General features: G+C 46.1%; 1 protein-coding gene across 1 annotated transcript; it reads right to left on the reverse strand.

Moving 5' to 3' along the window:
- On the reverse strand, positions 1-26,438 carry asip1 (agouti signaling protein 1). The gene is made up of 4 exons (XM_034907832.2): positions 26,269-26,438; positions 5,778-5,956; positions 1,979-2,037; positions 1-1,625 (listed from the first exon to the last, which is right to left on the reverse strand). Exons 2-4 carry the CDS (start codon positions 5,938-5,940, stop codon positions 1,446-1,448), a joined length of 402 nt encoding a protein of 133 aa, XP_034763723.2. The 5' UTR covers positions 5,941-5,956; positions 26,269-26,438; the 3' UTR covers positions 1-1,445.

Raw genomic sequence — 26,438 nt, forward strand, 5'->3', positions numbered from 1 at the left:
GTACTCACCCTGTAACTACACTGAACAGCATGTGCTCACCCTGTAACTACACTGAACAGCATGTGCTCACCCTGTAACTACACTGAACAGCATGTACTCACCCTGTAACTACACTGAACAGCATGTGCTCACCCTGTAACTACACTGAACAGCATGCTCTAACAAGGGCTTTGCTTTAACCCTCGTTTCTTAATATCTGCGTGGGACAGCATGCACAGTGAACATCGTCAGTTAGGAAGAAAACGGGTTGCAACGATGCTCTTCAGATGTTTTATTGATACTGCTTCATTTGCTTCGTAACATACAGAAAGCTTTCTTTTGGTTATAGGAAATGCCTGCATAGCTGTCATTTCTAAAGGTTTGTACAGCAACAACCTTTAGAAATGTCTTTATATGATCTTTATGCATTGCATTGCAGTGTTCATTTGCTTACACACTAATGATTTATGAATATGGCACGAGGCATTACACAACTAGTTACTCAGATCGTCTAAAATCATCAATTATTACACTGTGGCAAAGAAAGGGAACAGTCCCTGTGTTTAATATATACAAACGGATGCAGCCGTGTGACATGTCATGAGAGCCATTACAACACAAACAGAAACACAGCAACATCACATCCCATTCATTACAACACAAACACAAACACAGCTACATCACACCCCATTCATTACAACACAAACACAAACACAGCTACATCACACCCCATTCATTACAACACAAACACAAACACAGCTACATCACACCCCATTCATTACAACACAAACACAAACACAGCTACATCACACCCCATTCATTACAACACAAACACAGCAACATCACACCCCATTCATTACAACACAAACACAAACACAGCTACATCACACCCCATTCATTACAACACAAACACAAACACAGCTACATCACACCCCATTCATTACAACACAAACACAGCTACATCACACCCCATTCATTACAACACAAACACAAACACAGCTACATCACACCCCATTCATTACAACACAAACACAAACACAGCTACATCACACCCCATTCATTACAACACAAACACAAACACAGCTACATCACACCCCATTCATTACAACACAAACACAAACACAGCTACATCACACCCCATTCATTACAACACAAACACAAACACAGCTACATCACACCCCATTCATTACAACACAAACACAAACACAGCTACATCACATCCCATTCATTACAACACAAACACAAACACAGCTACATCACATCCCATTCATTACAACACAAACACAGCAATGCCCAGATCTGGCTGCTCATCGGATCACCATGACAGGAGTGTGTAGAATTCTCATGACATTTCATCAAGGTTTTTCCGAGGGAGCTGAATTGGGCAAATAAAGAACACAAACAGCATGTAGCAGCAGTTGCGTGCAATACAAAGTGACGCCGCTGTTATTGGTCCAGCAAGGCTCTTAGCATCCTGGGCTTCCCATTCTGCAGTAGCAGACTGTTTTAAAGAGCCGGCAGTGGCAGAAGGCACAGTGTTCACAGCAGACTGTGCTGGAGGGCTTGCAGCTTCCCCAGAGCGGCACGCAGTTCGCTGGGGGAGGCGGCCTTGGCTTCTGGTAATTGTTTCGGACATTGAGCTTGTTCTGTACAGAGGGAAAGAGGAAAACACGTTTTAATGTCTTATAAATCCTGATGAATGTGGATTTGACTGGCTCACGTTTTAAATGACTCCATTCCAACACATACAGCAGTATTTCACATTAGGGTTCATTGCTGTTCATCTGACACACATTGCAATACCCTTCTGTCAGGGGTTCCCATGCCATGGCAGGGTTTTGTTCTGTCACCAGAACCCTCTCAATTTCTACTGTAAATATATGTCCTGTAGTGAAGGCGACTCACAGAGACTAGGGTGTGTGAACTCTGCATCAGCCGCAGACGGAGCACAAACGGGTTAAGTGGCTTGCTCAAGGTCACGTTAAGCACGTACACATACTTGTTTTGGTTTCTTTTCTGTAGATTTCCTGGCGCTCTTTCTTGATATTTTTGGAAGTTCTGTAAATAAAATCAATAAAACAATATTGTTAATTGAGATGACCGACACATATGTGTCAATATTCTAATATTCCAATATTCCAATATTCCAATATTCTAATATTCAAATATTCCCAATATTCTAATATTCCAATATTATAATACTCTAATATTCTAATACTCTAATACTCTAATATTCTAATATTCTCAATATTTTAATATTCTAATATTCTAATATTCCAATATTCCAATACTCTAATATTCCCAATATTCCAATATTCTCAATATTCTAATAGTCTAATATTCTAATATTCTCAATATTTTAATATTCTAATATTCCAATATTCTAATATTCCAATATTCTAATATTCTAATATTCCAGTATTATAATATTCTCAATATTCCAATATTCCAATATTCTCAATATTCTCAATATTCTCAATATTCTAAGGGCATATAGGGACCAGAGTAGCTGAAGCAGATTCACTGATGTGGAGCTGGTTCAGTATACTGTTATACATCTGATCAAGAAGTGCTCGCCTCTCATTAGCATAACAATATTCTCACAGGGATGTCTTTCACTTTGAATCAATGCTTCATGCTCACTTTCTACTGGCAATAGGAATCTGCTGGAACTTTTCTCACTACTTCAATGCAGTGTATTCGGAATGCTGTGGTTGAGGTGGAGCGGTCCTTGTTATCTGTAATGATTCAATGCAGTGTATTAGGAATGCTGTGGTTGAGGTGGAGCGGTCCTTGTTATCTGTAATGATTCAATGCAGTGTATTAGGAATGCTGTGGTTGAGGTGGAGCGGTCCTTGTTATCTGTAATGATTCAATGCAGTGTATTAGGAATGCTGTGGTGCATTCTTTTCTGATCCACAGTGGACTACACTCTAGAGCAGTGCTACAGCAGCATTTCCAATGCATTGTCTCACAACTATTTGAGAAATAATTTGACACCGGAACCTCCAAGCAAAAATGAAAACACGCAATGTTATATTATTTGAGGGTCCTTATTCGTTCTGAGGGGGATCAGTGCACAATTAGAGCAGGCTTAAGGAGCCAGAAGGGTTCTTTACATTCTAACTATAAAGGTTATTTACATTCTAACTATAAAGGCCTGCTGGTTTGGGTTAATGTTATAATTATTTCACTCTGGAGACTTAAACTCCTCATGCTCAGGTTACAGAGGAAGTGATCTCGGTGGTCCAACAAGACTCCATGTTGTGCCGTTAAATACATCTGTGAAGAAAAAATGACTTTTTGCAACCAACGAGTAGCCTTTAAAGTAGAGTTTCAATGTCAGAGGCTGTTCGAACTGAAGTGATAACACAATGTTTGCATTTTTGTGATACTTGAAATGTATTTGCTTTCGATTGTAAGTCGCCCTGGATAAGGGCATCTGCTAAGAAATAAATAATAATAATAATAATTTTATTTTCTGGCTGTATAGAATGAAAATTAATTTTAAAAACTGTTCATGCAAAAACAAATAAAATACAGACTAACATGTGAAAGGAAGCAATACATGATGTTTACACAACAATAACCCTCAAAGATTACAAAATGAAATTGAAAGCCGTGACGTACCTGCTTACGTTTTCAGTTAGTGACTAACTAAATCTGTATTTTTTTTACATGCTTGTGGTACACTAAGATAAACTTCCTTACTCAGAATAGTAACAATTTTAGAAGGTACAGTATGAAACTGCATCTGAATTGATTCAATCAACGCGTTTCAAATCAATCAAATAGTAACCTTTCCAAAATAATGCACAGCAAACTTGTAATAATACCCAACGACCAGTCATTAATAATACCCAACGATCTGTCATTAATAATACCCAACAACCTGTCATTAATAATACCCAACGATCTGTCATTAATAATACCCAACGACCTGTCATTAATAATACTCAACGATCTGTCATTAATAATACCCAACGATCTGTCATTAATAATACTCAACGATCTGTCATTAATAATACCAAACGATCTGTCATTAATAATACCAAACGATCTGTCATTAATAATACTCAACGACCTGTCATTAATAATACTCAACGATCTGTCATTAATAATACCCAACGATATGTCATTAATAATACCAAACGATCTGTCATTAATAATACCCAACGACCTGTCATTAATAATACCCAACGATCTGTCATTAATAATACTCAACGATCTGTCATTAATAATACTCAACGACCTGTCATTAATAATACCCAACGATCTGTCATTAATAATACCCAACGATCTGTCATTAATAATACCAAACGATCTGTCATTAATAATACTCAACGACCTGTCATTAATAATACTCAATGATCTGTCATTAATAATACCCAACGATATGTCATTAATAATACCAAACGATCTGTCATTAATAATACCCAATGATCTGTCATTAATAATACCCAACGATCTGTCATTAAAAATACCCAATGATCTGTCATTAATAATACTCAACGATCTGTCATTAATAATACTCAACGATCTGTCATTAATAATACTCAACGATCTGTCATTAATAATACCCAACGATATGTCATTAATAATACCAAACGATCTGTCATTAATAATACCCAATGATCTGTCATTAATAATACCCAACGATCTGTCATTAATAATACCCAATGATCTGTCATTAATAATACTCAACGATCTGTCATTAATAATACCCAACGATCTGTCATTAATAATACCCAACGATATGTCATTAATAATACCCAACGATCTGTCATTAAAAATACCCAATGATCTGTCATTAATAATACTCAACGATCTGTCATTAATAATACTCAACGATCTGTCATTAATAATACTCAAGGATCTGTCATTAATAATACCCAACGATATGTCATTAATAATACCAAACGATCTGTCATTAATAATACCCAATGATCTGTCATTAATAATACCCAACGATCTGTCATTAATAATACCCAATGATCTGTCATTAATAATACTCAACGATCTGTCATTAATAATACCCAACGATCTGTCATTAATAATACCCAATGATCTGTCATTAATAATACCCAACGATCTGTCATTAAAAATACCCAATGATCTGTCATTAATAATACTCAACGATCTGTCATTAATAATACTCAACGATCTGTCATTAATAATACTCAACGATCTGTCATTAATAATACCCAACGATATGTCATTAATAATACCAAACGATCTGTCATTAATAATACCCAATGATCTGTCATTAATAATACCCAACGATCTGTCATTAATAATACCCAATGATCTGTCATTAATAATACTCAACGATCTGTCATTAATAATACCCAACGATCTGTCATTAATAATACCCAACGATATGTCATTTCACAAACACAATTCTGTCAATTGTCTTTCATTTTGACAAGAATGTGCTTAGGCCTGGCACTGCAGTGCAATAACTGCAATGATGCCCAAATGATGACCAAATGTACTGAGTGTGTCTCAGGGCTACGAGTTCTGTGTTCACACCAATCTATAGCACATGTCTCAAATCTTCTTTTGTCCAAATAACCAAGCAACTATTTAGTGGTTTGCAGATGCACTGTAGTTCTGTCACCCTCACAACAGTAATAACACACAGAGTAACACTAATACTGAAAGGGAGCGCAGCCCCAGAGTCTTTGGGCTGTCTAGTTATTTTCTACTGCAGTGCTCATGAATTCACATTGGGATGTGCGCTGCTCTATGAAGTATTTAAGACACTGAAATGCCCCTGCTGCTGTCTGGAGACTAACCTACAATCAGCACTGCTGGGGTCTCTGACTGCTTCTCTTCTCGTTTGCTGGGTTCGCAGGAGTCATTACCAGGAGTCTTCTCCTCCATCACAATGTGTGGAAAGACCACCAGGAAACAGGCAGAGCAGATCAGCAAACAGCGAAGCAACAACCTGGCTCTCATGTTGAAGGCGAAGAAGCTGAAAAATAGGAGAAGTGAAAAAAGAGCCTTTTTATTACGCTACATTTTATTAGGCAACAAGGAGCAGTGTGGGGTTGAAGCTCACAGTGTCAGAGCATGTGTCACTGAGAGGAGCAGTGTGGGGTTGAAGCTCACAGTGTCAGAGCATGTGTCACTGAGAGGAGCTGTGTGGGGTTGAAGCTCAGAGTGTCAAAGCATGTGTCACTGAGAGGAGCAGTGTGGGGTTGAAGCTCACAGTGTCAGAGCATGTGTCACTGAGAGGAGCAGTGTGGGGTTGAAGCTCACAGTGTCAGAGCATGTGTCACTGAGAGGAGCTGTGTGGGGTTGAAGCTCACAGTGTCAGAGCATGTGACACTGAGAGGAGCTGTGTGGGGTTGAAGCTCACAGTGTCAAAGCATGCGTCACTGAGAGGAGCAGTGTGGGGTTGAAGCTCACAGTGTCAGAGCATGTGTCACTGAGAGGAGCAGTGTGGGGTTGAAGCTCAGAGTGTCAAAGCATGTGTCACTGAGAGGAGCAGTGTGGGGTTGAAGCTCACAGTGTCAGAGCATGTGTCACTGAGAGGAGCTGTGTGGGGTTGAAGCTCACAGTGTCAGAGCATGTGTCACTGAGAGGAGCAGTGTGGAGTTGAAGCTCAGAGTGTCAGAGCATGTGTCACTGAGAGGAGCAGTGTGGAGTTGAAGCTCACAGTGTCAGAGCATGTGTCACTGAGAGGAGCAGTGTGGGGTTGAAGCTCACAGTGTCAGAGCATGTGTCACTGAGAGGAGCAGTGTGGAGTTGAAGCTCAGAGTGTCAGAGCATGTGTCACTGAGAGGAGCAGTGTGGAGTTGAAGCTCACAGTGTCAGAGCATGTGTCACTCAGAGGAGCAGTGTGGGGTTGAAGCTCAGAGTGTCAAAGCATGTGTCACTGAGAGGAGCAGTGTGGGGTTGAAGCTCACAGTGTCAGAGCATGTGTCACTGAGAGGAGCAGTGTGGAGTTGAAGCTCACAGTGTCAGAGCATGTGTCACTGAGAGGAGCAGTGTGGGGTTGAAGCTCACAGTGTCAGAGCATGTGTCACTGAGAGGAGCAGTGTGGAGTTGAAGCTCACAGTGTCAGAGCATGTGTCACTGAGAGGAGCAGTGTGGAGTTGAAGCTCACAGTGTCAGAGCATGTGTCACTCAGAGGAGCAGTGTGGGGTTGAAGCTCACAGTGTCAGAGCATGTGTCACTGAGAGGAGCAGTGTGGAGTTGAAGCTCACAGTGTCAGAGCATGTGTCACTGAGAGGAGCAGTGTGGGGTTGAAGCTCACAGTGTCAGAGCATGTGTCACTGAGAGGAGCAGTGTGGGGTTGAAGCTCACAGTGTCAGAGCATGTGTCACTGAGAGGAGCAGTGTGGGGTTGAAGCTCACAGTGTCAGAGCATGTGTCACTGAGAGGAGCAGTGTGGGGTTGAAGCTCACAGTGTCAGATCATGTGTCACTGAGAGGAGCTGTGTGGGGTTGAAGCTCACAGTGTCAGAGCATGCGTCACTGAGAGGAGCAGTGTGGAGTTGAAGCTCACAGTGTCAGAGCATGCGTCACTGAGAGGAGCTGTGTGGGGTTGAAGCTCACAGTGTCAGAGCATGTGTCACTGAGAGGAGCTGTGTGGGGTTGAAGCTCACAGTGTCAGAGCATGTGTCACTCAGAGGAGCAGTGTGGGGTTGAAGCTCACAGTGTCAGAGCATGTGTCACTGAGAGGAGCTGTGTGGGGTTGAAGCTCACAGTGTCAGAGCATGTGTCACTGAGAGGAGCAGTGTGGAGTTGAAGCTCACAGTGTCAGAGCATGTGTCACTGAGAGGAGCTGTGTGGGGTTGAAGCTCACAGTGTCAGAGCATGTGTCACTGAGAGGAGCTGTGTGGGGTTGAAGCTCACAGTGTCAGAGCATGTGTCACTGAGAGGAGCAGTGTGGGGTTGAAGCTCACAGTGTCAGAGCATGTGTCACTGAGAGGAGCTGTGTGGGGTTGAAGCTCACAGTGTCAGAGCATGTGTCACTGAGAGGAGCTGTGTGGGGTTGAAGCTCACAGTGTCAGAGCATGTGTCACTGAGAGGAGCAGTGTGGGGTTGAAGCTCACAGTGTCAGATCATGCGTCACTGAGAGGAGCAGTGTGGGGTTGAAGCTCACAGTGTCAGAGCATGTGTCACTGAGAGGAGCTGTGTGGGGTTGAAGCTCAGAGTGTCAGAGCATGTGTCACTGAGAGGAGCAGTGTGGGGTTGAAGCTCACAGTGTCAGAGCATGTGTCACTGAGAGGAGCTGTGTGGGGTTGAAGCTCAGAGTGTCAGAGCATGTGTCACTGAGAGGAGCAGTGTGGGGTTGAAGCTCACAGTGTCAGAGCATGTGTCACTGAGAGGAGCTGTGTGGGGTTGAAGCTCACAGTGTCAGAGCATGTGTCACTGAGAGGAGCTGTGTGGGGTTGAAGCTCAGAGTGTCAGAGCATGTGTCACTGAGAGGAGCAGTGTGGGGTTGAAGCTCACAGTGTCAGAGCATGTGTCACTGAGAGGAGCTGTGTGGGGTTGAAGCTCACAGTGTCAGAGCATGTGTCACTGAGAGGAGCAGTGTGGGGTTGAAGCTCACAGTGTCAGAGCATGTGTCACTGAGAGGAGCAGTGTGGGGTTGAAGCTCACAGTGTCAGATCATGCGTCACTGAGAGGAGCAGTGTGGGGTTGAAGCTCACAGTGTCAGAGCATGTGTCACTGAGAGGAGCAGTGTGGGGTTGAAGCTCACAGTGTCAGATCATGCGTCACTGAGAGGAGCAGTGTGGGGTTGAAGCTCACAGTGTCAGAGCATGCGTCACTGAGAGGAGCAGTGTGGGGTTGAAGCTCACAGTGTCAGAGCATGTGTCACTGAGAGGAGCTGTGTGGGGTTGAAGCTCACAGTGTCAGAGCATGTGTCACTGAGAGGAGCAGTGTGGGGTTGAAGCTCACAGTGTCAGATCATGCGTCACTGAGAGGAGCAGTGTGGAGTTGAAGCTCACAGTGTCAGAGCATGCGTCACTGAGAGGAGCTGTGTGGGGTTGAAGCTCACAGTGTCAGAGCATGTGTCACTGAGAGGAGCAGTGTGGGGTTGAAGCTCACAGTGTCAGAGCATGTGACACTGAGAGGAGCTGTGTGGGGTTGAAGCTCACAGTGTCAGAGCATGTGACACTGAGAGGAGCAGTGTGAGGTTGAAGCTCACAGTGTCAGAGCATGTGTCACTGAGAGGAGCAGTGTGGGGTTGAAGCTCACAGTGTCAGAGCATGTGTCACTGAGAGGAGCTGTGTGGGGTTGAAGCTCACAGTGTCAGAGCATGTGACACTGAGAGGAGCAGTGTGGGGTTGAAGCTCACAGTGTCAGAGCATGTGACACTGAGAGGAGCAGTGTGGGGTTGAAGCTCACAGTGTCAGAGCATGTGTCACTGAGAGGAGCTGTGTGGGGTTGAAGCTCACAGTGTCAGAGCATGTGTCACTGAGAGGAGCTGTGTGGGGTTGAAGCTCACAGTGTCAGAGCATGTGACACTGAGAGGAGCAGTGTGGGGTTGAAGCTCACAGTGTCAGAGCATGTGACACTGAGAGGAGCAGTGTGGGGTTGAAGCTCACAGTGTCAGAGCATGTGACACTGAGAGGAGCAGTGTGGGGTTGAAGCTCACAGTGTCAGAGCATGTGACACTGAGAGGAGCTGTGTGGGGTTGAAGCTCACAGTGTCAGAGCATGTGTCACTGAGAGGAGCTGTGTGGGGTTGAAGCTCACAGTGTCAGAGCATGTGACACTGAGAGGAGCAGTGTGGGGTTGAAGCTCACAGTGTCAGAGCATGTGACACTGAGAGGAGCAGTGTGGGGTTGAAGCTCACAGTGTCAGAGCATGTGACACTGAGAGGAGCTGTGTGGGGTTGAAGCTCACAGTGTCAGAGCATGTGACACTGAGAGGAGCTGTGTGGGGTTGAAGCTCACAGTGTCAGAGCATGTGTCACTGAGAGGAGCTGTGTGGGGTTGAAGCTCACAGTGTCAGAGCATGTGTCACTGAGAGGAGCTGTGTGGGGTTGAAGCTCACAGTGTCAGAGCATGTGACACTGAGAGGAGCAGTGTGGGGTTGAAGCTCACAGTGTCAGAGCATGTGTCACTGAGAGGAGCAGTGTGGGGTTGAAGCTCACAGTGTCAGAGCATGCGTCACTGAGAGGAGCTGTGTGGGGTTGAAGCTCACAGTGTCAGAGCATGCGTCACTGAGAGGAGCAGTGTGGGGTTGAAGCTCACAGTGTCAGAGCATGTGTCACTGAGAGGAGCTGTGTGGGGTTGAAGCTCACAGTGTCAGAGCATGTGTCACTGAGAGGAGCAGTGTGGGGTTGAAGCTCACAGTGTCAGAGCATGTGTCACTGAGAGGAGCAGTGTGGGGTTGAAGCTCACAGTGTCAGAGCATGTGTCACTGAGAGGAGCTGTGTGGGGTTGAAGCTCACAGTGTCAGAGCATGTGTCACTGAGAGGAGCAGTGTGGGGTTGAAGCTCACAGTGTCAGAGCATGTGTCACTGAGAGGAGCTGTGTGGGGTTGAAGCTCACAGTGTCAGAGCATGTGTCACTGAGAGGAGCTGTGTGGGGTTGAAGCTCACAGTGTCAGATCATGTGTCACTGAGAGGAGCAGTGTGGGGTTGAAGCTCACAGTGTCAGAGCATGTGTCACTGAGAGGAGCTGTGTGGGGTTGAAGCTCACAGTGTCAGAGCATGTGTCACTGAGAGGAGCAGTGTGGGGTTGAAGCTCACAGTGTCAGAGCATGTGTCACTGAGAGGAGCAGTGTGGGGTTGAAGCTCACAGTGTCAGAGCATGTGACACTGAGAGGAGCTGTGTGGGGTTGAAGCTCACAGTGTCAGAGCATGTGTCACTGAGAGGAGCAGTGTGGGGTTGAAGCTCACAGTGTCAGAGCATGTGTCACTGAGAGGAGCAGTGTGGGGTTGAAGCTCAGAGTGTCAGAGCATGTGTCACTGAGAGGAGCAGTGTGGGGTTGAAGCTCACAGTGTCAGAGCATGTGTCACTGAGAGGAGCAGTGTGGGGTTGAAGCTCACAGTGTCAGAGCATGTGTCACTGAGAGGAGCAGTGTGGGGTTGAAGCTCACAGTGTCAGAGCATGTGTCACTGAGAGGAGCAGTGTGGGGTTGAAGCTCACAGTGTCAGAGCATGTGTCACTGAGAGGAGCAGTGTGGGGTTGAAGCTCACAGTGTCAGAGCATGTGTCACTGAGAGGAGCTGTGTGGGGTTGAAGCTCACAGTGTCAGAGCATGTGTCACTGAGAGGAGCTGTGTGGGGTTGAAGCTCACAGTGTCAGAGCATGTGTCACTGAGAGGAGCAGTGTGGGGTTGAAGCTCACAGTGTCAGAGCATGTGACACTGAGAGGAGCAGTGTGGGGTTGAAGCTCACAGTGTCAGAGCATGTGACACTGAGAGGAGCTGTGTGGGGTTGAAGCTCACAGTGTCAGAGCATGTGTCACTGAGAGGAGCAGTGTGGGGTTGAAGCTCACAGTGTCAGAGCATGTGTCACTGAGAGGAGCAGTGTGGGGTTGAAGCTCACAGTGTCAGAGCATGTGTCACTGAGAGGAGCAGTGTGGGGTTGAAGCTCACAGTGTCAGAGCATGTGTCACTGAGAGGAGCAGTGTGGGGTTGAAGCTCACAGTGTCAGAGCATGTGTCACTGAGAGGAGCTGTGTGGGGTTGAAGCTCACAGTGTCAGAGCATGTGTCACTGAGAGGAGCAGTGTGGGGTTGAAGCTCACAGTGTCAGAGCATGTGTCACTGAGAGGAGCTGTGTGGGGTTGAAGCTCACAGTGTCAGAGCATGTGTCACTGAGAGGAGCAGTGTGGGGTTGAAGCTCACAGTGTCAGAGCATGTGTCACTGAGAGGAGCAGTGTGGGGTTGAAGCTCACAGTGTCAGAGCATGTGTCACTGAGAGGAGCTGTGTGGGGTTGAAGCTCACAGTGTCAGAGCATGTGTCACTGAGAGGAGCAGTGTGGGGTTGAAGCTCACAGTGTCAGAGCATGTGTCACTGAGAGGAGCAGTGTGGGGTTGAAGCTCACAGTGTCAGAGCATGTGTCACTGAGAGGAGCAGTGTGGGGTTGAAGCTCACAGTGTCAGAGCATGTGTCACTGAGAGGAGCAGTGTGGGGTTGAAGCTCACAGTGTCAGAGCATGTGTCACTGAGAGGAGCTGTGTGGGGTTGAAGCTCACAGTGTCAGAGCATGTGACACTGAGAGGAGCAGTGTGGGGTTGAAGCTCACAGTGTCAGAGCATGTGTCACTGAGAGGAGCAGTGTGGGGTTGAAGCTCACAGTGTCAGAGCATGTGTCACTGAGAGGAGCTGTGTGGGGTTGAAGCTCACAGTGTCAGAGCATGTGACACTGAGAGGAGCAGTGTGGGGTTGAAGCTCACAGTGTCAGAGCATGTGTCACTGAGAGGAGCTGTGTGGGGTTGAAGCTCACAGTGTCAGAGCATGTGTCACTGAGAGGAGCTGTGTGGGGTTGAAGCTCACAGTGTCAGAGCATGTGTCACTGAGAGGAGCTGTGTGGGGTTGAAGCTCACAGTGTCAGAGCATGTGTCACTGAGAGGAGCAGTGTGGGGTTGAAGCTCACAGTGTCAGAGCATGTGTCACTGAGAGGAGCAGTGTGGGGTTGAAGCTCACAGTGTCAGAGCATGTGTCACTGAGAGGAGCAGTGTGGGGTTGAAGCTCACAGTGTCAGAGCATGTGTCACTGAGAGGAGCTGTGTGGGGTTGAAGCTCACAGTGTCAGAGCATGTGTCACTGAGAGGAGCAGTGTGGGGTTGAAGCTCACAGTGTCAGAGCATGTGTCACTGAGAGGAGCTGTGTGGGGTTGAAGCTCAGAGTGTCAGAGCATGTGTCACTGAGAGGAGCAGTGTGGGGTTGAAGCTCACAGTGTCAGAGCATGTGTCACTGAGAGGAGCAGTGTGGGGTTGAAGCTCACAGTGTCAGAGCATGTGTCACTGAGAGGAGCAGTGTGGGGTTGAAGCTCACAGTGTCAGAGCATGTGTCACTGAGAGGAGCAGTGTGGGGTTGAAGCTCACAGTGTCAGAGCATGTGTCACTGAGAGGAGCAGTGTGGGGTTGAAGCTCACAGTGTCAGAGCATGTGTCACTGAGAGGAGCTGTGTGGGGTTGAAGCTCACAGTGTCAGAGCATGTGTCACTGAGAGGAGCAGTGTGGGGTTGAAGCTCACAGTGTCAGAGCATGTGTCACTGAGAGGAGCTGTGTGGGGTTGAAGCTCACAGTGTCAGAGCATGTGTCACTGAGAGGAGCAGTGTGGGGTTGAAGCTCACAGTGTCAGAGCATGTGTCACTGAGAGGAGCAGTGTGGGGTTGAAGCTCACAGTGTCAGAGCATGTGTCACTGAGAGGAGCAGTGTGGGGTTGAAGCTCACAGTGTCAGAGCATGTGTCACTGAGAGGAGCAGTGTGGGGTTGAAGCTCACAGTGTCAGAGCATGTGTCACTGAGAGGAGCAGTGTGGGGTTGAAGCTCACAGTGTCAGAGCATGTGTCACTGAGAGGAGCAGTGTGGGGTTGAAGCTCACAGTGTCAGAGCATGTGTCACTGAGAGGAGCAGTGTGGGGTTGAAGCTCACAGTGTCAGAGCATGTGTCACTGAGAGGAGCAGTGTGGGGTTGAAGCTCACAGTGTCAGAGCATGTGTCACTGAGAGGAGCAGTGTGGGGTTGAAGCTCACAGTGTCAGAGCATGTGTCACTGAGAGGAGCAGTGTGGGGTTGAAGCTCACAGTGTCAGAGCATGTGTCACTGAGAGGAGCAGTGTGGGGTTGAAGCTCACAGTGTCAGAGCATGTGTCACTGAGAGGAGCTGTGTGGGGTTGAAGCTCACAGTGTCAGAGCATGTGTCACTGAGAGGAGCAGTGTGGGGTTGAAGCTCACAGTGTCAGAGCATGTGTCACTGAGAGGAGCTGTGTGGGGTTGAAGCTCAGAGTGTCAGAGCATGTGTCACTGAGAGGAGCAGTGTGGGGTTGAAGCTCACAGTGTCAGAGCATGTGTCACTGAGAGGAGCAGTGTGGGGTTGAAGCTCACAGTGTCAGAGCATGTGTCACTGAGAGGAGCAGTGTGGGGTTGAAGCTCACAGTGTCAGAGCATGTGTCACTGAGAGGAGCAGTGTGGGGTTGAAGCTCACAGTGTCAGAGCATGTGTCACTGAGAGGAGCAGTGTGGGGTTGAAGCTCACAGTGTCAGAGCATGTGTCACTGAGAGGAGCTGTGTGGGGTTGAAGCTCACAGTGTCAGAGCATGTGTCACTGAGAGGAGCAGTGTGGGGTTGAAGCTCACAGTGTCAGAGCATGTGTCACTGAGAGGAGCTGTGTGGGGTTGAAGCTCACAGTGTCAGAGCATGTGTCACTGAGAGGAGCAGTGTGGGGTTGAAGCTCACAGTGTCAGAGCATGTGTCACTGAGAGGAGCAGTGTGGGGTTGAAGCTCACAGTGTCAGAGCATGTGTCACTGAGAGGAGCAGTGTGGGGTTGAAGCTCACAGTGTCAGAGCATGTGTCACTGAGAGGAGCAGTGTGGGGTTGAAGCTCACAGTGTCAGAGCATGTGTCACTGAGAGGAGCAGTGTGGGGTTGAAGCTCACAGTGTCAGAGCATGTGTCACTGAGAGGAGCAGTGTGGGGTTGAAGCTCACAGTGTCAGAGCATGTGTCACTGAGAGGAGCAGTGTGGGGTTGAAGCTCACAGTGTCAGAGCATGTGTCACTGAGAGGAGCAGTGTGGGGTTGAAGCTCACAGTGTCAGAGCATGTGTCACTGAGAGGAGCAGTGTGGGGTTGAAGCTCACAGTGTCAGAGCATGTGTCACTGAGAGGAGCTGTGTGGGGTTGAAGCTCACAGTGTCAGAGCATGTGTCACTGAGAGGAGCTGTGTGGGGTTGAAGCTCACAGTGTCAGAGCATGTGTCACTGAGAGGAGCAGTGTGGGGTTGAAGCTCACAGTGTCAGAGCATGCGTCACTGAGAGGAGCTGTGTGGGGTTGAAGCTCACAGTGTCAGAGCATGTGTCACTGAGAGGAGCAGTGTGGGGTTGAAGCTCACAGTGTCAGAGCATGTGTCACTGAGAGGAGCAGTGTGGAGTTGAAGCTCACAGTGTCAGAGCATGTGTCACTGAGAGGAGCTGTGTGGGGTTGAAGCTCACAGTGTCAGAGCATGTGTCACTGAGAGGAGCTGTGTGGGGTTGAAGCTCACAGTGTCAGAGCATGTGTCACTGAGAGGAGCAGTGTGGGGTTGAAGCTCACAGTGTCAGAGCATGCGTCACTGAGAGGAGCTGTGTGGGGTTGAAGCTCACAGTGTCAGAGCATGTGTCACTGAGAGGAGCAGTGTGGGGTTGAAGCTCACAGTGTCAGAGCATGTGTCACTGAGAGGAGCAGTGTGGAGTTGAAGCTCACAGTGTCAGAGCATGTGTCACTGAGAGGAGCTGTGTGGGGTTGAAGCTCACAGTGTCAGAGCATGTGTCACTGAGAGGAGCTGTGTGGGGTTGAAGCTCACAGTGTCAGAGCATGTGTCACTGAGAGGAGCAGTGTGGGGTTGAAGCTCACAGTGTCAGAGCATGTGTCACTGAGAGGAGCAGTGTGGGGTTGAAGCTCACAGTGTCAGAGCATGTGTCACTGAGAGGAGCAGTGTGGGGTTGAAGCTCACAGTGTCAGAGCATGTGTCACTGAGAGGAGCAGTGTGGGGTTGAAGCTCACAGTGTCAGAGCATGTGTCACTGAGAGGAGCAGTGTGGGGTTGAAGCTCACAGTGTCAGAGCATGTGTCACTGAGAGGAGCTGTGTGGGGTTGAAGCTCACAGTGTCAGAGCATGTGTCACTGAGAGGAGCTGTGTGGGGTTGAAGCTCACAGTGTCAGAGCATGTGTCACTGAGAGGAGCTGTGTGGGGTTGAAGCTCACAGTGTCAGAGCATGTGTCACTGAGAGGAGCAGTGTGGGGTTGAAGCTCACAGTGTCAGAGCATGTGACACTGAGAGGAGCTGTGTGGGGTTGAAGCTCACAGTGTCAGAGCATGTGTCACTGAGAGGAGCAGTGTGGGGTTGAAGCTCACAGTGTCAGAGCATGTGTCACTGAGAGGAGCTGTGTGGGGTTGAAGCTCACAGTGTCAGAGCATGTGTCACTGAGAGGAGCTGTGTGGGGTTGAAGCTCACAGTGTCAGAGCATGTGTCACTGAGAGGAGCAGTGTGGGGTTGAAGCTCACAGTGTCAGAGCATGTGTCACTGAGAGGAGCAGTGTGGGGTTGAAGCTCACAGTGTCAGAGCATGTGTCACTGAGAGGAGCAGTGTGGGGTTGAAGCTCACAGTGTCAGAGCATGTGTCACTGAGAGGAGCTGTGTGGGGTTGAAGCTCACAGTGTCAGAGCATGTGTCACTGAGAGGAGCTGTGTGGGGTTGAAGCTCACAGTGTCAGAGCATGTGTCACTGAGAGGAGCAGTGTGGGGTTGAAGCTCACAGTGTCAGAGCATGTGACACTGAGAGGAGCAGTGTGGGGTTGAAGCTCACAGTGTCAGAGCATGTGTCACTGAGAGGAGCTGTGTGGGGTTGAAGCTCACAGTGTCAGAGCATGCGTCACTGAGAGGAGCTGTGTGGGGTTGAAGCTCACAGTGTCAGAGCATGTGTCACTGAGAGGAGCAGTGTGGGGTTGAAGCTCACAGTGTCAGAGCATGTGTCACTGAGAGGAGCAGTGTTGGGTTGAAGCTCACAGTGTCAGAGCATGTGACACTGAGAGGAGCAGTGTGGGGTTGAAGCTCACAGTGTCAGAGCATGTGTCACTGAGAGGAGCAGTGTGGGGTTGAAGCTCACAGTGTCAGAGCATGTGTCACTGAGAGGAGCTGTGTGGGGTTGAAGCTCACAGTGTCAGAGCATGTGTCACTGAGAGGAGCTGTGTGGGGTTGAAGCTCACAGTGTCAGAGCATGTGTCACTGAGAGGAGCTGTGTGGGGTTGAAGCTCACAGTGTCAGAGCATGTGTCACTGAGAGGAGCTGTGTGGGGTTGAAGCTCACAGTGTCAGAGCATGTGTCACTGAGAGGAGCTGTGTGGGGTTGAAGCTCACAGTGTCAGAGCATGTGTCACTGAGAGGAGCTGTGTGGGGTTGAAGCTCACAGTGTCAGAGCATGTGTCACTGAGAGGAGCAGTGTGGGGTTGAAGCTCACAGTGTCAGAGCATGTGTCACTGAGAGGAGCAGTGTGGGGTTGAAGCTCACAGTGTCAGAGCATGTGTCACTGAGAGGAGCTGTGTGGGGTTGAAGCTCACAGTGTCAGAGCATGTGTCACTGAGAGGAGCTGTGTGGGGTTGAAGCTCACAGTGTCAGAGCATGTGTCACTGAGAGGAGCAGTGTGGGGTTGAAGCTCACAGTGTCAGAGCATGTGACACTGAGAGGAGCAGTGTGGGGTTGAAGCTCACAGTGTCAGAGCATGTGTCACTGAGAGGAGCTGTGTGGGGTTGAAGCTCACAGTGTCAGAGCATGCGTCACTGAGAGGAGCTGTGTGGGGTTGAAGCTCACAGTGTCAGAGCATGTGTCACTGAGAGGAGCAGTGTGGGGTTGAAGCTCACAGTGTCAGAGCATGTGTCACTGAGAGGAGCAGTGTTGGGTTGAAGCTCACAGTGTCAGAGCATGTGACACTGAGAGGAGCAGTGTGGGGTTGAAGCTCACAGTGTCAGAGCATGTGTCACTGAGAGGAGCAGTGTGGGGTTGAAGCTCACAGTGTCAGAGCATGTGTCACTGAGAGGAGCTGTGTGGGGTTGAAGCTCACAGTGTCAGAGCATGTGTCACTGAGAGGAGCTGTGTGGGGTTGAAGCTCACAGTGTCAGAGCATGTGTCACTGAGAGGAGCTGTGTGGGGTTGAAGCTCACAGTGTCAGAGCATGTGTCACTGAGAGGAGCTGTGTGGGGTTGAAGCTCACAGTGTCAGAGCATGTGTCACTGAGAGGAGCTGTGTGGGGTTGAAGCTCACAGTGTCAGAGCATGTGTCACTGAGAGGAGCAGTGTGGGGTTGAAGCTCACAGTGTCAGAGCATGTGTCACTGAGAGGAGCTGTGTGGGGTTGAAGCTCACAGTGTCAGAGCATGTGTCACTCAGAGGAGCAGTGTGGGGTTGAAGCTCACAGTGTCAGAGCATGTGTCACTGAGAGGAGCAGTGTGGGGTTGAAGCTCACAGTGTCAGAGCATGTGTCACTGAGAGGAGCAGTGTGGAGTTGAAGCTCACAGTGTCAGAGCATGTGTCACTGAGAGGAGCTGTGTGGGGTTGAAGCTCACAGTGTCAGAGCATGTGTCACTGAGAGGAGCTGTGTGGGGTTGAAGCTCACAGTGTCAGAGCATGTGTCACTGAGAGGAGCTGTGTGGGGTTGAAGCTCACAGTGTCAAAGCATGTGTCACTGAGAGGAGCAGTGTGGGGTTGAAGCTCACAGTGTCAGAGCATGTGTCACTGAGAGGAGCTGTGTGGGGTTGAAGCTCACAGTGTCAGAGCATGTGTCACTGAGAGGAGCAGTGTGGGGTTGAAGCTCACAGTGTCAGAGCATGTGTCACTGAGAGGAGCTGTGTGGGGTTGAAGCTCACAGTGTCAGAGCATGTGTCACTGAGAGGAGCTGTGTGGGGTTGAAGCTCACAGTGTCAGAGCATGTGTCACAGAGAGGAGCTGTGTGGGGTTGAAGCTCACAGTGTCAGAGCATGTGTCACTGAGAGGAGCTGTGTGGGGTTGAAGCTCAGAGTGTCAAAGCATGTGTCACTGAGAGGAGCTGTGTGGGGTTGAAGCTCACAGTGTCAGAGCATGTGTCACTGAGAGGAGCAGTGTGGGGTTGAAGCTCACAGTGTCAGAGCATGTGTCACTGAGAGGAGCAGTGTGGGGTTGAAGCTCACAGTGTCAGAGCATGTGTCACTGAGAGGAGCAGTGTGGGGTTGAAGCTCACAGTGTCAGAGCATGTGTCACTGAGAGGAGCTGTGTGGGGTTGAAGCTCACAGTGTCAGAGCATGTGTCACTGAGAGGAGCAGTGTGGGGTTGAAGCTCACAGTGTCAGAGCATGTGTCACTGAGAGGAGCTGTGTGGGGTTGAAGCTCACAGTGTCAGAGCATGTGACACTGAGAGGAGCTGTGTGGGGTTGAAGCTCACAGTGTCAGAGCATGTGTCACTGAGAGGAGCAGTGTGGGGTTGAAGCTCACAGTGTCAGAGCATGTGTCACTGAGAGGAGCTGTGTGGGGTTGAAGCTCACAGTGTCAGAGCATGTGTCACTGAGAGGAGCTGTGTGGGGTTGAAGCTCACAGTGTCAGAGCATGTGTCACTGAGAGGAGCAGTGTGGGGTTGAAGCTCACAGTGTCAGAGCATGTGTCACTGAGAGGAGCAGTGTGGGGTTGAAGCTCACAGTGTCAGAGCATGTGTCACTGAGAGGAGCAGTGTGGGGTTGAAGCTCACAGTGTCAGAGCATGTGTCACTGAGAGGAGCAGTGTGGGGTTGAAGCTCACAGTGTCAGAGCATGTGTCACTGAGAGGAGCTGTGTGGGGTTGAAGCTCACAGTGTCAGAGCATGTGTCACTGAGAGGAGCAGTGTGGGGTTGAAGCTCACAGTGTCAGAGCATGTGTCACTGAGAGGAGCTGTGTGGGGTTGAAGCTCACAGTGTCAGAGCATGTGTCACTGAGAGGAGCTGTGTGGGGTTGAAGCTCACAGTGTCAGAGCATGTGTCACTGAGAGGAGCAGTGTGGGGTTGAAGCTCACAGTGTCAGAGCATGTGTCACTGAGAGGAGCTGTGTGGGGTTGAAGCTCACAGTGTCAGAGCATGTGTCACTGAGAGGAGCTGTGTGGGGTTGAAGCTCACAGTGTCAGAGCATGTGTCACTGAGAGGAGCTGTGTGGGGTTGAAGCTCACAGTGTCAGAGCATGTGTCACTGAGAGGAGCTGTGTGGGGTTGAAGCTCACAGTGTCAGAGCATGTGTCACTGAGAGGAGCAGTGTGGGGTTGAAGCTCACAGTGTCAGAGCATGTGTCACTGAGAGGAGCAGTGTGGGGTTGAAGCTCACAGTGTCAGAGCATGTGTCACTGAGAGGAGCAGTGTGGGGTTGAAGCTCACAGTGTCAGAGCATGTGTCACTGAGAGGAGCTGTGTGGGGTTGAAGCTCACAGTGTCAGAGCATGTGTCACTGAGAGGAGCAGTGTGGGGTTGAAGCTCACAGTGTCAGAGCATGTGTCACTGAGAGGAGCAGTGTGGGGTTGAAGCTCACAGTGTCAGAGCATGTGTCACTGAGAGGAGCAGTGTGGGGTTGAAGCTCACAGTGTCAGATCATGTGTCACTGAGAGGAGCAGTGTGGGGTTGAAGCTCACAGTGTCAGAGCATGTGTCACTGAGAGGAGCTGTGTGGGGTTGAAGCTCACAGTGTCAGAGCATGTGTCACTGAGAGGAGCTGTGTGGGGTTGAAGCTCACAGTGTCAGAGCATGTGTCACTGAGAGGAGCAGTGTGGGGTTGAAGCTCACAGTGTCAGAGCATGTGTCACTGAGAGGAGCAGTGTGGGGTTGAAGCTCACAGTGTCAGAGCATGTGTCACTGAGAGGAGCTGTGTGGGGTTGAAGCTCACAGTGTCAGAGCATGTGTCACTCAGAGGAGCTGTGTGGGGTTGAAGCTCAGAGTGTCAAAGCATGTGTCACTGAGAGGAGCAGTGTGGGGTTGAAGCTCACAGTGTCAGAGCATGTGTCACTGAGAGGAGCAGTGTGGGGTTGAAGCTCACAGTGTCAGAGCATGTGACACTGAGAGGAGCTGTGTGGGGTTGAAGCTCACAGTGTCAAAGCATGCGTCACTGAGAGGAGCAGTGTGGGGTTGAAGCTCACAGTGTCAGAGCATGTGTCACTGAGAGGAGCAGTGTGGGGTTGAAGCTCAGAGTGTCAAAGCATGTGTCACTGAGAGGAGCAGTGTGGGGTTGAAGCTCACAGTGTCAGAGCATGTGTCACTGAGAGGAGCAGTGTGGGGTTGAAGCTCACAGTGTCAGAGCATGTGTCACTGAGAGGAGCAGTGTGGGGTTGAAGCTCACAGTGTCAGAGCATGTGTCACTGAGAGGAGCTGTGTGGGGTTGAAGCTCAGAGTGTCAAAGCATGTGTCACTGAGAGGAGCAGTGTGGGGTTGAAGCTCACAGTGTCAGAGCATGTGTCACTGAGAGGAGCTGTGTGGGGTTGAAGCTCACAGTGTCAGAGCATGTGACACTGAGAGGAGCTGTGTGGGGTTGAAGCTCACAGTGTCAAAGCATGCGTCACTGAGAGGAGCAGTGTGGGGTTGAAGCTCACAGTGTCAGAGCATGTGTCACTGAGAGGAGCAGTGTGGGGTTGAAGCTCAGAGTGTCAAAGCATGTGTCACTGAGAGGAGCAGTGTGGGGTTGAAGCTCACAGTGTCAGAGCATGTGTCACTGAGAGGAGCAGTGTGGGGTTGAAGCTCACAGTGTCAGAGCATGTGTCACTGAGAGGAGCAGTGTGGAGTTGAAGCTCAGAGTGTCAGAGCATGTGTCACTGAGAGGAGCAGTGTGGAGTTGAAGCTCACAGTGTCAGAGCATGTGTCACTGAGAGGAGCAGTGTGGGGTTGAAGCTCACAGTGTCAGAGCATGTGTCACTGAGAGGAGCAGTGTGGAGTTGAAGCTCAGAGTGTCAGAGCATGTGTCACTGAGAGGAGCAGTGTGGAGTTGAAGCTCACAGTGTCAGAGCATGTGTCACTCAGAGGAGCAGTGTGGGGTTGAAGCTCAGAGTGTCAAAGCATGTATCTAAGATCCTTGTTAATATATTGTTGAGGTACCTCTGTTCATTATTATAGTTATTTATTTTGTATCTAAGATCCTTGTTAATATATTGTTGAGGTACCTCTGTTCATTATTATAGTTATTTATTTTGTATCTAAGATCCTTGTTAATATATTGTTGAGGTACCTCTGTTCATTATTATAGTTATTTATTTTGTATCTAAGATCCTTGTTAATATATTGTTGAGGTACCTCTGTTCATTATTATAGTTATTTATTTTGTATCTAAGATCCTTGTTAATATATTGTTGAGGTACCTCTGTTCATTATTATAGTTATTTATTTTGTATCTAAGATCCTTGTTAATATATTGTTGAGGTACCTCTGTTCATTATTATAGTTATTTATTTTGTATCTAAGATCCTTGTTAATATATTGTTGAGGTACCTCTGTTCATTATTATAGTTATTTATTTTGTATCTAAGATCCTTGTTAATATATTGTTGAGGTACCTCTGTTCATTATTATAGTTATTTATTTTGTATCTAAGATCCTTGTTAATATATTGTTGAGGTACCTCTGTTCATTATTATAGTTATTTATTTTGTATCTAAGATCCTTGTTAATATATTGTTGAGGTACCTCTGTTCATTATTATAGTTATTTATTTTGTATCTAAGATCCTTGTTAATATATTGTTGAGGTACCTCTGTTCATTATTATAGTTATTTATTTTGTATCTAAGATCCTTGTTAATATATTGTTGAGGTACCTCTGTTCATTATTATAGTTATTTATTTTGTGTCTAAGATCCTTGTTAATATATTGTTGAGGTATCTCTGTTCATTATTATAGTTATTTATTTTGTATCTTCCACTCCACAGTATTTTGCCCTTGTGATGCAGACAGCTGTTTATCTCAGTTTAATGCAATAGTTGTGCAGCTCGTTTACTGTATAATCCATCACTTTATTCTCTTGCTCATATGAAACTCTGTTCTTTGTATTTAAGTACTGTGTGCAATTGAACCAAACGTATTATTAAACTCTTACTGTCCATAAACTAAAACTCTTAGGGCTGTACTCTGATCACAGCGCAAAAGCCAGTTCAAGCGTGAACGGCGCTTGCCCCCGATTCTGTGACGCATCAATGGAGTGAAGACGTAAAAATAAAATCCTGCACTGACGTGGTGTTCTGAAGACACGTCTTGCCCCGTTATAGAGCGCCTGCCCCATCATTAACATATTCACCGAAGCGATTCTGATGACAGTGCAATGGGGTCCCAAATAGACATGAGGGGGATTTTTCAAAATAAATAAATAAATCTGATTTAAATCAAACTAAATTCTTGTAGTTCACATTTAGCGGATGCCACAATGATAAATAATTTGCTTTATTTGTGTAGGCCTATTCATCTAAGATTAGTAATTTAGTTTGGAATGTAATAATTTAGTCTGGTATGTAATTATTCACAGACCTCCATTTCCAACACCCTTACATTTACAGTAGAGCTACAACTACTGTACTACAAAGAAAAAAAAAATCCATAATTTAAAAAAAAGAAAACAAATTGATTTAAGTAAAACAATTCTGATTGAAATCAAATAAATCTGATTTTTTTTAAAATAAAAAAAAAAAATCGCCAGCCTGGTCTCTTATAGCAGAAGCGTCACAGGGGACATCTCTCACAGGGCATCCATAGTTTATGAAGTGATGAAGGGTTTTTATATTATTATTTGTAGCATTAATTGCTCTTAAAACCAATGAGCAGCACAGGACCTTACTAAGAGGCGCTGCAGTAAACTTCAACACAAGAACGTCCTAATAATCCAGATATCTGCGCTCAGGATATTGTAATAAATTAGGTTATACGTTATTGTAACACTAGATATATCTCAGGAAAGGGTCTTCCCGATACAAAGCATTTTTGTGATTTAATAATAATAATAATAATAATAATAATAATAATAATTATTATTATTATTATTATTATTATTATTATTATTATTATTATTATTATTATTATTATTATTATTTTAGGAAATAGAATTCATGGATGCATAGCACAATTTTTAAATAAAATTTGGGATCGGGAAGATATGCGGACAACTTTAACACCATACTGTATAGAACTAAATGCAGCAGAACTGTTGGAGTTAATAATGCCAAATGCATTTCTCGAAATGCCTGATTTCACAATATTCCTGTAACATGTACACACTTTATGAACACGACGATCACGGTGAGATGTACGGTATCTAACGCTAGTATTAATTAAAGAGGACTAAAACAAATCACGAGATTGTTCTTGGTAATGACGCGGTCGTTTCTTCAGCGGCGCTCAGTCAGAGTAAAGCCGTACGCTTTTGTATTCATGTAATGTTTTGATGCATACGTATACTTAAATTGCATTGTTAATTAGGCTGGTCTATTTTTATTTATTTATTTATTTATTATTTTTAATTCATGTCTAATTTATAGACATGTTGCTGCCTTTTAAAAATACTTTGTTCACAATTATTATTTGTTTTTTAAATATACTGACTGGAATTCTTACTAAAACAAACCCGTGCTATTCTTTTTAAATATACTGACTGGAATTCTTAATAACACAGACCCATGCTATTCTTTTTAAATATACTGACTGGAATTCTTAATAACACAGACCCATGCTATTCTTTTTAAATATACTGACTGGAATTCTTAATAACACAGACCCATGCTATTCTTTTTAAATATACTGACTGGAATTCTTAATAACACAGACCCATGCTATTCTTTTTAAATATACTGACTGGAATTCTTAATAACACAGACCCATGCTATTCTTTTTAAATATACTGACTGGAATTCTTAATAACACAGACCCATGCTATTCTTTTTAAATATGCTGACTGGAATTCTTAATAACACCGACCCATGCTATTCTTTTTAAATATACTGACTGGAATTCTTAATAACACAGACCCATGCTACTCTGAATTGAATTTGGTAGTGTTGGGTTGCAATATATTTGCTCAAGGCACTCAGGTAACTCTTCATTAATAGCAGAAAAGCACAGAACTCCACAGAACACCACACACTGCTGTGTGATAAGAGGGCTGCAGCCTGATAATCAGATCATTATAATAATTCGAGATTATATGCTTTATATTCTAGAATCTGAAAGCCTGTGGAATCATATCTTTCACAGCTGAGTCTTCCGAATCAATGTTCCACATTGACAGAAGTACAGATGCAAGTCAGCGTTTCTCTGGGTAAAAAGACACGAGAATTAATTCAGTAAAATGTGAAACGAAATAAACTCACTCCTGTGTGCTGTGTGCTGTGTGTAAAGAGTTGTTTCCAATTCCAACAATAAAAAATGAATTCTAAAAATGTATCATAATTTCAGATTAACATATCTTGATACAAAAAAAAGCTGTTTTAAGTTCTAAAAGATAAAAAAAGAAAATTCTAGAATAATCCATTTTAAAATAAACTGCTTTACAGGATCCATTTAGAAATACAAGTTAAGGAACTGTGAATAAAACAAAACCCTTTAACAACTAGGCATGTATATCTTACAAAACAACCATTTCTGTGATAAGATGTGCTTTCTGAAGTGCCCTTTTACATCCTTTGAAATGAAATGAACCCCATTCTGTACATCTACAGCTGTGATGCTCTCTCCACATTTACCACTAACATGTTCAATATTTTCAGCTCAGGATTGCTTTTCTAAACATCACAAGTATTTGATTTAGTAATTGGCACAATAGAATATGCTAGACTGTAGCTTAGGGACTGATTAAAGAAGTTACCAAGCACCAAGAAACTGCTAATCAGCTCTGAAAATTGACTTGCAGCAGAACTAGAAAAAACACAGTCATCTTGTCCAATTAAGTCTCCTTTGAAACTAAGAGTTAAAAAATATGAAACAGATTTTAAAAAGATGACATTAAAATATGGCACGCATGGTTAGAATTGCTACAAATGCCAGTTGTCTTATATATGAGTAAAATAAAATTAAGATAAATAATTTGGTAAAAACAGCTTTGCTTCAAAATGTCAAAACTAATTCCTGCTTTTTATTTTATTTTTTAAACTTACAAAAATAATAATACATGATGTGTTAATTCAGAAACGTGCAGCTTCACACTAAAGAAAGCAGACAGTTTCACATTGTTATCAGCTGGCAGAGCTCCATTGAGTCTTCATTGAGTACAATATGAAATCAAGTGGTTAATAAAGACCTTCCAGAATATCAAACACGTCAGAAAGAGAAATGAAAATATTCTTGAGCAAACCTGCTTTGGAACGTAACAAGGCGATCGTGCTGGAAAACTCCAGCAGTGTTTCCATTCAATGCATTTGTAGAAGTTCAAGACTTTCTCTTTAACCCTGCTGTAATCCCTGAAGAAGAAGGTCTGTTTAGTTGAAAAGGATTTTATGTTTCCCTTGTGAGTGATGGTGACCTCTGCACACAGCTTTGAAATTTTAAAGAGGAGCTGCTACCTGTTTTGAAAAGAAACATAAGCATGGCATTTGTGCCCTATTGGCATTTTTAAAAGCCTGTATTAACCCTGCTGCATTCCTGATCTGCTCTTCATTGCACAGGAAAAGCCAACATCTGCACAATATTGGAAACATACCTTTCTTGAAGTCCCCTGTTATCTATGTGGCCTTGTAAATGAGCCGTCTCCTTTGTCTAAGGCTCCACAGTGCCTTTAGGTCTGTTAAACGAGAACGAAATATCAGGCAATCATGAAGCTGTGCATTTTTAAAAGAGAAAACTGAGACACGCAGGCAGGGGCGGATCCAC

The sequence above is a fragment of the Acipenser ruthenus genome, chromosome 18 (assembly GCF_902713425.1).
Source record: "Acipenser ruthenus chromosome 18, fAciRut3.2 maternal haplotype, whole genome shotgun sequence".
Classification (NCBI taxonomy): Eukaryota; Metazoa; Chordata; class Actinopteri; order Acipenseriformes; family Acipenseridae; genus Acipenser; species Acipenser ruthenus.